General features: G+C 32.9%; 3 protein-coding genes across 5 annotated transcripts; 1 reads left to right on the top strand and 2 right to left on the bottom strand.

Annotated features, from left to right (window-relative positions):
* Nucleotides 1-1,886: 1,886 nt before the first annotated feature.
* On the bottom strand, nt 1,887-3,440 carry LOC107953344 (dof zinc finger protein DOF5.4). Its single transcript, XM_016888629.2, has one exon. It carries the CDS (start codon nt 3,092-3,094, stop codon nt 2,144-2,146), a length of 951 nt encoding a protein of 316 aa, XP_016744118.2. The 5' UTR covers nt 3,095-3,440; the 3' UTR covers nt 1,887-2,143.
* Nucleotides 3,441-8,553: 5,113 nt separating this feature from the next.
* On the bottom strand, nt 8,554-11,154 carry LOC107953345 (uncharacterized). 2 transcript variants are annotated; one of them, XR_001699188.2, is made up of 4 exons: nt 10,729-11,154; nt 9,657-10,588; nt 9,302-9,405; nt 8,554-8,857 (listed from the first exon to the last, which is right to left on the bottom strand). XR_001699188.2 is itself a non-coding variant. In XM_016888631.2 (3 exons), exon 2 carries the CDS (start codon nt 10,551-10,553, stop codon nt 9,675-9,677), a length of 879 nt encoding a protein of 292 aa, XP_016744120.2. In that variant the 5' UTR covers nt 10,554-10,588; nt 10,729-11,154; the 3' UTR covers nt 8,554-9,405; nt 9,657-9,674. The 2 variants fall into 2 exon arrangements, 1 of the variants encoding a protein (XP_016744120.2); XM_016888631.2 differs by having other exon boundaries at nt 8,554-9,405.
* A 1,283-nt stretch (nt 11,155-12,437) lies between these two features.
* Nucleotides 12,438-16,275, top strand: LOC107953346 (uncharacterized). 2 transcript variants are annotated; one of them, XM_016888634.2, is made up of 6 exons: nt 12,438-13,045; nt 13,267-13,367; nt 14,055-14,152; nt 14,597-14,799; nt 14,959-14,993; nt 15,946-16,275. In XM_016888634.2, the coding sequence occupies exons 1-6, from the start codon at nt 12,700-12,702 to the stop codon at nt 15,967-15,969; spliced, it is 807 nt and encodes a 268-aa protein (XP_016744123.1). In that variant the 5' UTR covers nt 12,438-12,699; the 3' UTR covers nt 15,970-16,275. The 2 variants fall into 2 exon arrangements, with proteins under 2 accessions (XP_016744123.1, XP_016744122.1); XM_016888633.2 differs by having other exon boundaries at nt 12,536-13,093.
* The last annotated feature ends 77 nt before the right edge of the window (nt 16,276-16,352 follow it).

The following is a 16,352-nucleotide window of genomic DNA, read 5'->3' as shown; positions in this document are numbered from 1 at the left end:
CTACTCTAAAGTTCAATGGTCCAAAACCATACATTATTAAAAATAAAAAATTCATTAAAAATAAAAAATTAGCTCAACCAATTTAACCAATCCATATTGATTTACGGGTCAATTGATCCAATTCCTTTCACCAATTTGATACTCCAATTGATTTTCAATTTAATCAATCCAATTCCCGAAACAGTGAGTAAAAGATTTTGTTAAAACCTTACTAAATTTCGAGATAATCTGGGTTGGAGGCATACGTGGTTTTCAGCTCTAAAATCTGACTGACCACCGGACCCATGAGCAGCAAACATTTGGCCAAACGAGACAGCAGAGAACCTGGACCAGTGGTGGTCCAGCCTAACTCCTTCTAGCCAAGTTGATGAATAATGATCAACCCCCTCCCCCACCCCCCCCCCAAAAAAAAAAAAACCCCCGCATCTAGGCTTTGTAGCAAAGGCAGTCTCCTTATCATTGTTTCGGCTAAGAGATAGCAGCCCAGAACTCAACCTCTAAGTCCAAATATTGCAAAAGATGTCAATATCCAACACCCCCCCCCCAAAAGGACCACATCAAAAAAAACCCTCACCTAATTTAACACCCTGCCTACTCTAAAGTTCAATGGTCCAAAACCATACATTATTAAAAATAAAAAATTCATTAAAAATAAAAAATTAGCTCAACCAATTTAACCAATCCATATTGATTTACGGGTCAATTGATCCAATTCCTTTCACCAATTTGATACTCCAATTGATTTTCAATTTAATCAATCCAATTCCCGAAACAGTGAGTAAAAGATTTTGTTAAAACCTTACTAAATTTCGAGATAATCTGGGTTGGAGGCATACGTGGTTTTCAGCTCTAAAATCTGACTGACCACCGGACCCATGAGCAGCAAACATTTGGCCAAACGAGACAGCAGAGAACCTGGACCAGTGGTGGTCCAGCCTAACTCCTTCTAGCCAAGTTGATGAATAATGATCAACCCCCTCCCCCACCCCCCCCCCCAAAAAAAAAAAAACCCCCGCATCTAGGCTTTGTAGCAAAGGCAGTCTCCTTATCATTGTTTCGGCTAAGAGATAGCAGCCCAGAACTCAACCTCTAAGTCCAAATATTGCAAAAGATGTCAATATCCAACACCCCCCCAAAAGGACCACATCAAAAAAACCCTCACCTAATTTAACACCCTGCCTACTCTAAAGTTCAATGGTCCAAAACCATACATTTAATGCACACAAATGATGCAAAAAAACAACTGAATTCCAATTCCTTCCATTCCATCATCAATCATCATCCTTTCATCAAAAGGGCATTGAATTATAACTAAACTACAATGTAGCAAATGTGATATGGTACACTCACTTGCCTATGTACTCAAAATCAAAGGGCTCAAATGGTGGGTGGGGAGTAAGACTTAAAACACCACTATTGCTTCTGCACATGCCTTGGCCCCATTTATCCATCGCCAATCCACCCATTAACCACCATCATGATCATCACTTAAATTGCCATCATACACGTATTGAATTATAGAATATCAAATACTAAAATTATTTTCACTTAAAACCGACCATCCATCCGCTCCACCGGGGGGTTCGAAAGAGTCAACCTAACACATAGGGTGGGCCTACGCATTAAGGCCGTTCCCCGGTGTCTCATCACCGCCCCGGTGGAGTCATAATCGCGCATGGGTCTGGTCAGTCAGTAGTCACTAACTCTCCCTGGACCTACCGAAAACAACTACTTCCTAACCAATTTCTATCAAAACCCCAAAAAAGGGCAACGTTTTCACCTTAATTAATATAATTAAATTATTAGTGATGATGATTATGACGACGACGATGACGATGAAAGCCGTTACGATGCACAAAGCTAGAAGATGAAACTGGTTCGAAAAATCACCCAAATAAAACTTCAATACTATAAAAATGAAAGAAAACATTTTTTTTAAAAATTACAAAAGGGGGAACAGTTATATTCATATACCCATATAACTGTATAAAGTACACACTTGGACGAAATTATCATAATTAATAACGAAAATAACAGTTAAATCCTGCCTTGAGATTTGATTTTATGAGATTTTTTTTAATCTCTATTTCAATTTTGTAGTTAATAAATAATTTAAGTGGGAGAAAAAAGGGTCAGAGATAATTTACGGGAGATAGAGGCCATGGTGATCTTGATCAGGCCACTGTGTTTGACTCCAATATGTCTTATCAACATCGTTAGGAAGATCAAACAACCCTTGATCTTCATTCCCTTGCCAATCCAACGCTCCAAAACCATTCTCTGATCTACTATGCATATTTGATAACTCAACCTGCACCGTCTGATCAAGCAATCCACCGTTGATTTCATCCCCTCCCATCCTCATCATCTTTTGATGCCGTTGCTGCCACTGTCCTTGCTCAAGTGCTTGCCCGTTTAATACCTTATCGAAACCAAACGACATCGTTTCGTTGTTTGATGATGTAATCAAGCTCGTAAAACTCCCAATCTCCGGAAATATCCCGCAGTCTGATCCTTGTTCTAGCAATCCTGGCTCTAACCCTAAATTATTAGGGTTTCCGTAAAACTTCGGTTCACTCAAATTTATCAAGTTAGAATGAGAGGTTACCGCCTCCGCCGTGCCAGCGGCAGAACTGTAGTTGTTTTGATTTGGCACTGCAACGTTAGAGTTAGTGGCAGTAAGACTCGAACTCTCGCTACTAGAATGAGAATTCGCTTTACGTTGATCACCGTGTTGTTGCTCCGGAGGCGGCAGTGCGGAGGCGGCGACTGCGGTGGTTTGGGACGAAGCTTTGGTTTTGGTGCGCTTGGCTTTGCGGCAGCCACCGCCGACGGGAACGTTACGGAGGATGCCGCCTTTTGTCCAGTAATGACGGCAGCTCTTGCAGAAATGACGTGGCTGAGAGAGGTTGTAGTTGTTGTAGTAACAGAATTTCGTGTTGAGAGAATCGCAACGAGGACACTTGAGAGCTTGATGGTTGTAATGGTGGTGCGATCGTAACCTTTTGTCTCCTCCTCCTCCACCTCCACCTCCACCTCCACCGCCACCGCCGCCGAATATGCAGCCACCTTCGATCGAGTGGATGTCTTGCATTACTCGCAACAATTTTCGCTCCAAAATGCAAAATCGGAATGAAATATTTTATATTAGTTTATAGAAACACAAAGATTTTTGCAAGAAAAGAATCACATCAGTGAAGAAGAGTTTGTATGAGCTTTGGTCTTCCAAATATCCCTTTACATATATCCTTCTAACAAAATTATATTCCAATTACCAATTTAACCCTTTTCCAATATGGAATTACGTGAAAGTTGCGTTGCAAAAGTACGAAATTGGGCTTCCCAAATCCAGATGGAAATTAAGATAAGGTCTCCGTACCTTTTGAAATATATGCTGCTCCTGCACTGCAGCCATCCCTTCTTATAAAACATATTTCTATTTTTTTTATATATTATTTACGGATCAATGTATAATTTAATTCATAAAAGATCTCTCCAATCGCTAAAGCTATATTATTTATATGTTAAAATGTAAAATCAAACCAAGATCAGTTAATGTGGAAACCCATAGGACTAAAACTAACTTTTGAGCAAAACAACCAATGAAAGTAGATACTCGCGTATAACAGTTGTACATCATACAACTCAAAATTAAGTATTCACAAATTTAATGCCACCTGCCAAGGCTTCATTGGCAAATAAAAGAAGAAATATTAGAATTGGTAACACCATATTTCGAAACTTTATTTATAATTAGATTACTACAGATGTGGGTGAAAAATTTTATGTAAAATATATTTTCATAATAAAATATGTAAAAAAAAAGGGCAAATGAAGTAGTTGAAATTATAATGCTGAGGTTTTGTAGATCATGATAGCTTACCTTCTTTACTTCAACTAATTCAACCGATTCGATTAAAAATTACTAAATTTTTTTAAAAAAATTGGTTCAACCGCTTGATTCAATTAGTCCGTACTATTCTCGAGTAAATCTATTCAAAAGCTCTTTTCCAAACCAGTATCCCAACCGGTTTCCGATCCAGTTCAAACAACATTGTTTATATCTCATATGTTATTTTCTAAATGATTTATTTTATATATTTTTTAAAATATAAAAAGATAAAGTATCTCATAATAATATTTCTTATTTTGTTAAAAGAAAAGGTTTTATTTTTAATTAATTTGATGCTCGATTGATTCATAACAACAATTCAAGGTAAAAAAATCTTTTTGGTCCCTCTCAATTTTGATATTGATCAAATTGATCCCTTTAAAAAAAATCAGAGCAATTTAATTTCTATTAAATTTCAAATTGAACAATAAAAACAATTAATTGCGATGTTAATTTTTTATGCTAATTATACATATTTTTAATTGATATAATAAACAGATTTGACCATTGATATTTATATATAAATCATTAAACCATTATCTTATATTACAAAATACATGCCCCATTTTTTTAAATATAAACTACATTTAATATTTATTCATATTAAAATAATATTTACATGTAAAAGTAAAAAAAAAACAAATCAATAATAAAAGTATCATGAAAGCCCTTTATACTATGAGTCAAGTTATATTTTACTCTCTTTACTTAAAAAATAGGTAAACTAATCCATATATATTAGATTAAAAAACAAACTAATCATTTTTATTAAAAATTTTATTCGTTTCAGTTGAAAAATAGCATCACTAATTATCATCAAGTTGCTTGAAAATGAGTTTATTTATTTTTTACAATAAGGATGAACTGATTCTTGAAATGTATTTTCCTTGTTTAGTTTAATGTGGATGTATTTTCCTTACTTGCAAGAGATTCTTGATAAAATCTAATTATCATCATTTGGCTACAATGATGAAACATTACACTAATCTCATCTTTATAGTAGTCGAGGTCAACCTCAATTTTATCCTTTCTATCAATAGTAATTGTTATATTTATATTACAACATGAGAATCAATTAGAGAAACCTACAAGTGATCTTTTATTTTATATTGTCTGGATGATTATTTAATGATCGATTATTCGTATGTCTCGTAATTGCATAGAACAGGTCACCTGTCTTTAACCACTCAGTCAAATTCTTTTTCAATCTATCTGCTATTAACGAGTGCACTCTTCTCAAAGGGACCATTTGTGAATCGTCACCTATCCTATAAATATCCCAAGTTACCACATAGAAAGGGGACTCTCTCTTTCCCTCTCTAAGATGCTAAGCCCTCATCCTTCTCTCTATTCTCGTGCTTTTGCGACTCTCGACTCCAAATTACCAAAACTTAAAATAATATAAATATCCTCATGTAATCATTAACAATTTATATGTTTTTATTAAAAGGAAAAATATTTGGTACGATGTTCGTGACAATATTTTAAAGATAATTGTGGAATAAAAATAGTATATTGTTAGTGTATCAAATACTAACTCTTATTAAAATCCTCCAATACGGGTAAAATTAAATAAATAGATTAATTCAAAAGATAAAATTAAATACGACCTTACTTGAATAAGATTTGTTCTATAAGTTTGTACCTTTGCAAAATATGAAATAATTTCAATCATAAGATGAGGTGTAGTGTGGTGGTTGCTCTCATCATCTCTTAACTATGAGACAGGTGTTTGGTCCTTACTTATAGGAATGAATAATATTTCATGGTCAGCCATTTATCACTTCGAAAATTGTTTTCCTACTAAATTTAATAAATTAAATTAAAAAACTAAATTTTAATTTTTTATAAATGTGATGAAATTAATAAATAGATTTTTAAAAAAAGGAAGTCATATTTGCCAAGGGAACAGTAATTCAACCCTTTGTTTGACATCCTAAATGACCGAAGTTGAAACCTAATCCACCTTTGTCCATTTGCAATGTACCCTAAAAAAAATCATATTTAAATAGGTATGATCCATGGAAAAATGCGAGGATAGTGTTTGGCTACGTATGTATGTTATCCCCAAATATCTAACTGCAATCACCATCTTCTTCAACCATTTCAATAATAAAAGCATAATAATTGGTCTTCATTCAGCAATGGGGACGATGTGTTTCAGGCCCACTATGGGGACAAACCCTAATTTCCATCCATCCAACAACATGCCATTATCAGTAAATTTTATCATATATATACACTATTTACAGCTGCAAAAATATTTATGTAACAAATATATTTATTAATATTTTACATAAAAATCAATTTGTTTAACTGTCAAAATTTTAATAATTTCATAACTGAATTGATATCCAATTGATTCGTAATACCAACTCGACAAAACACTTAAAATTAATATATTAATAGATAACTTAATTTGTATATAAATTTTTTTTTATTAATATCATAACTCCGTGACACCAGTATTTAATTAATTCTAATTAAAACATATTTTATCGTTTAATCAAATTTCCTATACCTTAACTCTAGTATAATTCATTCACATAACATTTTTTTTGTATTTTATAATCTTAAAATAAGAATATTCTTGAATGGAATCCAAAGAATTTAAATTTATATATTTAAAAATAAAAAAATCAATTATGAAATTTCATATATATATATATTGATTTAATCGGTTTATTGTATGGGTAATTTAAGGGAAAACATAATCACATGCAAATGGGACAGTGTGGGAAAGGGAGGGCTCTTCTGGTACTTTGTTCACATCAACCTCTCGTTTTCTTTCGAGTTTCAATTTTGAAAGCTTACAAATAAGTTTAGTAGCATTTATTATATGGAAAATATAGTAGTAATATTAGGCATTCCTATCCTTTTACTTTTATTTTTAATTAAGATTCAAAAGGGGGTTAGGAAAATAGGGTTTTCATAGGCATCATATTTTCAATATTACCAAATTAGAATATGCATGTTTTTTACTAGTTTTCTCGAGGTGGTGATTTGGATAATGAATTTTTATCTAGGCATGACTTTGCAGATGTAGTTGGTAACTAATTGTTTTATGTATTTTCTATGCATTAATTTGAGGTGTTACAATTAAAGTCACAATACTGTTTAACACGCATTTAATCATGCTTGTCAATTGATATTATAGTAGGTTATTGATCATTTTTTGGTGTGATCTTGGTTATGTGGTTAGTACTAAAAGATGATCTTGATTATGTGGTTAGTACTTATGGGCTCTTTGAAGGAAGGAGGATTTGTCTCTCAACTCTTATTTTTTGATAGATCTAATTATGGATATTGAAAAATTAAAATGAGAGTTTTCGTCGAAATTATTCATAAAAAAGGCCCGATGTGCTGTTATAACAAGCTAACCTCTACTTGTCAAGAGAGATGTCGAAGAAAGGGATACTGTGAAGCTCATATAAAAATATGTCATATAAAAGAAAATTTCAACATGTAAGTAATCTTATGCCCTCCATGACTAATTCTTCAAGTAATTGGCGCTTGTTTTCTTTTTGGAAAAAGAATTTCTTGCTTTCTTCATTTTATTCCTTATATTTTAGGATTTTTAAAAACCCCAATTTCCCTAACTCCAGAGAATATGCTGACTTTAAGTTGGGTTAAAACTTTCATTTATTTGAGCTTAAATTAGTAATGAAATTTTTTTATCGGAATTGCAGTTACGCGAAAGAGGGCATGAGAACTAGCATTGAAACAATTTTTTAACAAATGAAAAACATAAAAAAAACACGAGAAAAAAGTTACGATGGAAAATAAAGAAAAAATAAAAGAACAAAAAAGAGGAAAGTTAAGTTACTCAAAACGAGATAATATGTGGACAAACCGTATAATTTAACCTAAAATTTTTATTTAAAATGATGATTTAACGTCTCATGTCAACTAATGACAACTAACTACTAAAATATAACTTAAGATAAATAAAAATAACTATTTTATAATTTACCCAAATAGAATTACAAGCACGAGTAAATATGACATATTTTAACTTTAACGTTAATACCAACCCATTTAATTTGGTATAATTTGATATAAATATGAAAGAACGAATACAATAATTGGCAGCGCAGATATATTCCCTTTCGTTCATTTCGGGCAACAGCAGCTAAGCAGCAAGAAGACTCACCAACGCTAAACCAAATTTGTGGAATATGAATCATTACAGTAAAGAAAATGCTATATTCAATTTGGTAAAAATTTGATAATCTTCTCCAAGTTAGAAATGACAACCAAATCAAATGACAACCAATCGAAATACTGATCCGAAAAATAACTTATAAGTCAAAACAGATTGATTAAACCAATCTAAAAATTAATTAAATCGAATTTTGTAATTTCATAATTTTTATTTTTTATAAATTTGATCTTGACCGAATGAACTGATTGGATTTAAAAACCGATCATGTGAGGGTTTGACTGATCTTGAACTTAAATTCCATTAAAACGTGATAACGTGAGGCTAAAAGATTGTATCACGTCATTCTTCAAATGATAACATGATACAATTTCACCCATCATACCTTAACGGAATCCAGAGACTAATATGGGCAAAAAAAGAAAAGCTTAGAGACAGAAATGGAAAAAGTTTATAAGTTCAAATACTGAATATTACAAGAAACTAACATAGAACAATCTGCAGAAGAAAAAGGGCCATTTCATTTCCATTGCAGATCAAGAGAAACTTCATCTAAGTTTCAATGTTCAACAACCATAAATACAAGTGCAATACCTATGTTACTCGAACGTACTTGTGTTGGATATTGGCATGTGTCCAACACGATTATATTCAAGTTTATCCCATTCATTTGGAGCCATCGGTGATCGGAGGTCATAACCCATATTCAGACATGCATCAGATACAAGTATTGAAGTGTTTACTTAAAGAAAAATGAAGCAAGGCAATACCTACTGAAAGTGGAGCATTTCTCCGAATCAGCTCTATTGAACAAAGAAAAACCACGGAGAAGCATGCATTAGCTAAATTTGAGGCACCACCAACATGACATATAACATTTTCATGTACATTCTTTGATATACATTAACATTTCGGATCACGTACTTCCATATCGACATCACAATATAGTACATAAAAGAGCTTGTTTCATGCTAAAACAACAACACGGACATCTATTAAGACAATTACTAAGTATACTCAAATCATTCTATGACTTATTTTCATCAGGATATACATGTTTCTCAACACTTAAAAGAAAGGGAAAACGGCAAAAAGCCACGCAGACACGGTTTTTATCCTTAATTCTAAGTAAACGGGATTTCTCAAGTACTTCTAAGTTAGAGTAAGAAAAAAATACAATGAGCAGTTCAATGTCAGATGTAAAGCTCATGAAAAACGTTCACTAGCATTAGACAAAAAGTTCATACCTAAGCTTTGCATGACTCGATGCCAACTGCCAAGTAACATTGACTTGTATCACCAGCTTATAAGTCGATGACGATATGAAGATTATTTAAACTGAATCATGTGCCTAAATTCGAAGCAAGTTACCATTTTAGTTCACATAATGTTCAGATTTTATAATTCGAGGGGGGCAGAGATAATAAACATGTAAGTCGCATAAAAGTATGAACTGGTGAAGTTTATCTCATTAACAAAAGCCAGCAAAGGAACATTAAGGGAAAAAACCATGTCAGAAACTCAAAAAAGTTACACGTCTGTGATATTTTTTTTCCTGCACATAAGGGAGGTGAAGTACAAAAAAAGAAAAGGACTACCCACAATTTATTCGAAGAGTTTTCACGAAGAAGCATTGCCCCCTCTTAATTGTTGTATTGCAGTGTACAACTTCCGTCGATGTCCAACAGCAAACACACCCATCTCCTTGAGATCATCTAGTGTAAGCAAAGGCAGAGTTTCTTGATCAACCTCATGCATTTCGAAAATACCAGCATACCTACCGAATCCCAAGTCCTCCAACCACGTTCGGACACCGGTAACATCATTACACGCATATCTCGTTTGGTCCCATTCATCACCTGATCTAAGCAACGCATTATCTCCTTCATAACAATCATCAGCATTTCCTTGTTGCCAACTATCAGGTTCATCCGCATCATGGTCTGATAGGTACTGCGAATCTATGCAAGCATTCGATTCGATCCCCATAAACTCTTTCTCCTCATCGTCGTGCTCCTTTCTATCCTCACCACTAAATTCAGGGCTAAATTTAGGACTCTGAGTCCAAGCACTGCAAAGAAACGCGGAATTGTTGCCTTCTCGAATCCGCCCTCGCCGTTTCATGACCCTACTCTTCCTTGTTATGGTACCAAAATTTATACTAGACTTCATCATGTCAATTTCATCAGCAGTAACCAAATCAAAACCCAATTTTGAAGAATTGGGGTTCTTATTCTCTCTGTTCTGTTGCAAATCGGCCGGCAAAAAACCGGGGTCCAAGTTCAAGAAATCTGGTGATTTCCCTTTAGAAAACTCATCAACAGTAACAGGTTCATTCACTTGAGAGTTGAGAAAATCAGGTTTCCATCTTTTATGTACTAAATTTTCCTTAGTTTTTTGAGAAAATCCACATGCAAAAGCAGCAGACGCATCCCCTATTTCCCCTAACCTAACATTAGGCCGCCTTTGCCGTTTGGAATTCAAGCTTAAAACCAACATTTTACACCAAACCCTAACTTCTTCTTAATCAAACCCTATCAACACAAAAATGAAACCACAAAAATCAGCACAAACATGGGAACCAAAAAAATTGCAACAAACAAACAAAACCAAATCAAATATCATCCTAAACAACCATTAAATCACCATAAAACAATGTAAATTAAAAGTGAACCTGGTAAGAGAGTAACAGTGGCTGAAAAGTTCGAACTTTTGCATGTTCCCAAAACTGGAACAATTGCTGGATTGCTGAAGTATGCTTATTAGTTTATATATATATTGAAAAGGAAAGTGATATTTTTATGAAGAAGCGAAGCAAATCCAAAGAGCAACAAAAAGGATAAACTAGTGGAGGTTCTTGCTAAACTTCTAAAGATTTTCAGACATAGATAGAGACATGGAAGACATGTAATAAAAGGGAAAGTCAAAATTAAGAAACATCCTTTCTAAAACAAACAAAGGATAAGGCAAAGAAAGAAAAGAAGAAGACTGATTTATGAAGTAAAACTTTTTCTTCTTTTTTAGAGCTTGTCTTTATCTTTTACACGTGGTTGATATAACCCTACATGTCATTAGATATGTGGAAGAGAATGAAGTGAGAATCTTGAAGCTTTGAAATTTCATACTCAATTTAAATATGTTTATATTCAAAACTGTGGGCTGAAATTAAATTTTGGGGTAAATGGAAATTTCCAAAAAGTTGAAGAAGATTCTTGAAAAAACTAGGTTTTTGATTTGAGACATAATGAGTCCAAGGTGCTGAGGATAGACATGACCTTTATAATATCATTATAAATTTTCGCTAACATCTATTTTGATTTTTGTATTTTTTTTATTTTGGTTTTTAAAGTTGATAAATATTTAAATTTTGTTAAGATTTGAAGATGTGATTAATTTTACTATAATAAAACTAAATCAGACGAATTGGTGAATGGAACCAAATGAGATATAGCTGTCAAGAAAAGAAATTGCATCAATTCACTTTGAAATAGCTTGGTAAAAATTAAAAATTGAGATAACTGGTGTAATGTTATTTTCCCTTTTTTTTAGATTTTTTATGAATTTTTAATTATTTGTTTAATTATTGTCGATCCAGTAGTTGAGTTGAATCGGGAAATTGATAGTTTAATACATTTTCAACCACCGGTTCGATTATTAAAACATTGAAGGTGACAATCTAAGATTAAACCACACATCACTTAAAACTTTCAAGTGATGATGTAGCATAATTTTAAAGTATCTGATTAGAAAAAGAATTGTATGAAACAATGATATTATCATTTTTCAATAGTTTATTTTCTCAGGATGAAAATGTTGATGTGTGATTAAGCTATTAGAAAAGGAATATAGATGACGTGATATCACTGTTTCATATCATCATTTCCCATCACATTATCAAGCTTTTATATTTTCAAATGTAACAAAATAAACTTAGTTATTAAATTTAAATGTCAAAATGGACCGAAATATATATATATACTAATGTGAACTTAATTGTAAAATTCATTAATCAAAATTTATATTATTTTTTAAAAAAATTAAATATTTTGAAGTTAAATTAAACTGGGGATTAGTTTTTATTGAATCCACATTGGTTAAAGCTAAAGCCATTCAAACAATTACCCTTTTTAAAATTTAATCTTGTTTTCTCAACGAATAATTTGTGGGTTCAATAGAGTGCTTTTAACTTACAGAAATATAAAAGTAGGAATTAAAATAAAATATGATATGATATTGAAAATATTGAAATTTAACTGATATATATATAATTTTGTTTGGACTTAGATATAAATTATTAATATAAATATAATATATTAAATGCAATTATAAGAATACAAATAAATATTTTATTTATTTAGAATTGTCAGTCATTCTACAGACTCGGTTTCTGACTGAAAAGAAATTTATAAAATAAATACGAAAATATAAAAAAAGAAGGAGTTATAAACATATATATATATATATGTATGTATATTATTCTTGAAAATCTAATAACTGTCATGGCAAACGTGGATACCTCAACCATAGCCTTAGCATTTCAAATTCTTCACTTCTTTCTACATTTCTAACAATAATCCCAACGAAGAAATCAAAGGAAGGAGAAAGACGAAGAGAATTTAAGATTGAGCATTTGGCTTGGTCCGAAATGGATATTTGGAACAAGGCTCGGAACTTCGCTGAGGATGCTGCTCGCCGGTCGTCGGAGCTCAGTATAGGCTCCGCTAAGCTCGGCGATATAGTAACGGAGGCTATGAAACGGTCCAAGGAGATCGCGGCCGAGGCTTCCAAACGAGCCGAAGAAATCAAAGCGGAAGCCGCGAAGCAAGCCGAGCTCATCAAGTCGTCGATCGCCGAGGGGGTCGCGCCTCCACAAAACACGGAGAGGATGGTGGAGCAAGAGAAGGAACTGGAGAGTTTTGGTATTAATGAAGAGTTGAGAGATTTTGTTAAGGGGATTACATTAAGCACCTTTCAGGATTTTCCTTTACCTGGTAAAATAATTACTTCCTTAAGCTTTGTTTGGATGCTGAGAAAAAAAGGTCTGTAGCGGAAAACTAGAAAACGAAATTTGAGTGTTTGAAAAGTCGATGCACTGGTTGTTTGGTGTGAAAATTTAGGAACTGAGAAAGAAATTCTAAATTTTCATTATATCATTAATGCAATGTAACTATCTTCTGGCTTAAGTTGATTTCATGAATCTTTTCATTGGCAGATGATTCTCCTATGTCTGATGTTCCCACAATCTCAAATGTAAGGCAAGATCTTACAGAGTGGCAAGAAAAACATGCCAAGCTTGTACTTTCTACGGTTAAGGTGCATATAAGAGTGTGTGTGTGTTTATGATATGCTTAATTCCTATGACATTTTAATCTTCTTGAGTAAACATGTTGTCCTATTCCTACAGTATGTACCTAAATTCATTTTAAAGGTTTTAATATATTAAATTGTATTTCAAATTATTAAAATGTTAATTGTATGCAAATAACATATAGTCAATAGCTACATAATCTGCATATAATTGCACTTGCATTACTGTTATTCCACTCAGTCATATGTTTAACAATGTAGTTATATTTTATCCATTGGAACCAGAAAAGGGTGTAAACTGTCCCATACTTATTTTCCAATTTGATGAAATAGTAATAGCAATTTTCCTCCTTTTGGGGGATTACTGCCAGTTTATGGTCATTTATTTCCATCTTTGTTGGATATATGGTCTTTTGCTGGGATTAAAACATGCAATGTTGTTTGGATAGTAAGCACCAAACTGTGACGCTCTCTTTTTTTCTCTGAATTTTCCCAAATTCTTGAGTCTTCATGGGGGTAAATTGACCAGCCTAATGTGTATTTATTTTGTATATACTACAAAGTTAACTTTTATTATTAGCACGGTAAGTGTAATCATAGTGCATGAGCATATTCATATCAATTGATAGTTGGAGTAATTGAGTCCTGTGTTTCTGAAGAATATGGTTTTATTTCTTTTACTCTATATTCCAGGAAATTTCAAAGTTAAGGTTTGAGTTGTGCCCGCGTGTTATGAGAGAGAGGAAATTCTGGAGAATATACTTTCTACTAGTAAATAGTCACGTTGCACCGTAAGTAACCCATCTCGATGTTGAGCCTTCATTTTGTCTTTTGCTGAATTTACACTTGCTAGTCACCACTTCATTTAAAATGAGCTTCTCCAAGAATATAGGTAGTTCAGACGATTATTGCTTCCTTGCACTTCTTTAATTAATGCATTTTATGAATTCACAAACTTTTAAACCAGAAATAGAATGTTCCACTGAATTTATGATTCCAGAAGAAATGGTTTGGCCTTCAGCACACGTTTAATAGTATTGATTTCTTTTCATTTGACTTGAAATTCTTTAAAACACATCCTTCTCAGAATCAATTCTTGTGTAATTGTGCATGTCATCTGGATCTGAAGGTGCATTTTAGATATTTCCTTGCTCTAATGTGCACTTTTATTGTGTTTTAGATAACATTATTTTTGTTACCAGCAGTAGACCCTGATAATATATGCTTCCATATAGGTATGAGAAGTGGTACATGGAAGAGATTGAGCGAAAAACAGCAGAAAAAATCCGGGACAAAAAAATGAAGGAATCTTCAAACATTGAAATGACGTCTCAACAACAGGCAAAGGAAAGCAAGCAACATAATAAAACTTCGGCCTCATTTGTTGAGCAAGACCTGGATGTATTTCTTTTGGGTGGTGACAGCGATGATTGCCCTGGTATGAATAATTCTTTCTTGAAACATTAAGGTGGTTTGTTGATTGTCGTTATTCACTTGAAATAGATTATGCTTATGCTTTTTCCTATATTAGCGTCATCATCGCTGTTTTTTCATTTGAACTGCTTTTATTGTGCTAATCATCTGTTTGGTGCATCAGATGATGGAGATGAGGGCTTCGATGATTTTGGCTCGGTAAGCACAGTTCTGTTTATGGACTCGGTCTTGTTTCATTTCTTCATTGGATTGCTTGTGTAGATTGGACTTACTGAAAATAAAAGTTATTCGATACAAGTGACTTCGTACCAAATCCGAAGGACTGCAATATGATCTCTACATTCTTGTAGCTTCTTGGTTTTATGAGGTTTTACCTGTTTTTACTTTTTACAGAATCATTTTACCATTTGAAAATGAAAAATACATAAGCAAATAAAGGGGATAATGCAGGCTTCTAATGATTCATATGACCAAATTTATGACTTTACTTTATGTGGTTTTATTAAGTACATAAGTGATGGTTTATGAGTGAACTCTTGGATGCATATAGCAGCAGATATTTGAGTTTCCTTGCATTAGAGTTTCGTTCGAACTAACTCCGATTTTGATGTATTCTGCAATATTTCGAATGAATGCATATTATGGTTTATGCTTGCACATATTTGGCTTCCTTGTGATACAGTTTTGATGTGTCAAAATGCACCATGGAGGTATTTGTATTATGAGTCAGATTGCATTTTATCCCTTTAGTAAAAACAATGAGCAAATTAGTCCTTGTACACTAAAGCAAACAGCAAACTGGTTCTTTCTGTTAAAAATTTCATTTATTTTTACTGTTAAAACTGGTTTTTTTATGTCAAAATGAGGTACACGTGACACACCACATGCTGCCACGCCAGTTTTTAACAGTAGAAATAGATGAAATTTTTAATAAAAAAGACAAATTTGCTTTTTAATTTAATATACAGTAACTAATTTGCTCATTTTGTTTTACTGAATGTGGTAAAATACAATTTAACTCATAGTACAAGGGACTCCATGATACTTTTAGCATCAAAAAGCTCCTGCTTATATTGATACAAGTTTCGCAATCTTATTGAATGATTGTAATCATATTTGTTCTAAAACTAGCTGGACCTGAAACATGCAGGATGATGAGAAGGTGAAATCATAAAAGATGGCGAAACCGGTCTCAACATGGTAAATCGTTTGCCATTACATCTGAAAGAAGATGTCTGGATATTGCTGGCTAAAACATTTTCAGTAGAATAAAACAGGGCAGGTGATTCATATAGTTCTCTATCAATATAAGAAAACCATTGGTTTTTCTTTTTCTTTGCCATTATTATTATTTGTTTATTCTCACTTAGGAAAGAGGTCAAGACATGGTAATTTGTGCATCCGTATTATGTTGGTATATTTTAATTGTTTATTTTACATAAGTTTTGACAGATTAATAACTCATGTTATATAGATTTTAGAACATTCATTTGATTATTTTTCTTATTTATGTAAATATTATGCCCAAAATTATGTGGTTTAGTGAGCTGAGAACCG

The sequence above is a fragment of the Gossypium hirsutum genome, chromosome D07, assembly GCF_007990345.1.
Source record: "Gossypium hirsutum isolate 1008001.06 chromosome D07, Gossypium_hirsutum_v2.1, whole genome shotgun sequence".
Lineage (NCBI taxonomy): Eukaryota > Viridiplantae > Streptophyta > Magnoliopsida > Malvales > Malvaceae > Gossypium > Gossypium hirsutum.
Note: the sequence above shows the minus strand (reverse complement) of the source record. Positions and strands in the feature narration are given on the sequence as shown.

Coding starts and splice junctions, on each gene's coding strand:
- LOC107953344 (XM_016888629.2), bottom strand. CDS start 3,094: ATGCAAGACATCCACTCGATCGAAGGTGGCTGCATATTCGGCGGCGGT.
- LOC107953345 (XM_016888631.2), bottom strand. CDS start 10,553: ATGTTGGTTTTAAGCTTGAATTCCAAACGGCAAAGGCGGCCTAATGTT.
- LOC107953346 (XM_016888633.2), top strand. CDS start 12,700: ATGGATATTTGGAACAAGGCTCGGAACTTCGCTGAGGATGCTGCTCGC. Junction 13,094..13,266: donor TTGGATGCTGAGAAAAAAAG/GTCTGTAGCGGA, acceptor TTTCATTGGCAG/ATGATTCTCCTATGTCTGAT. Junction 13,368..14,054: donor TTGTACTTTCTACGGTTAAG/GTGCATATAAGA, acceptor TCTATATTCCAG/GAAATTTCAAAGTTAAGGTT.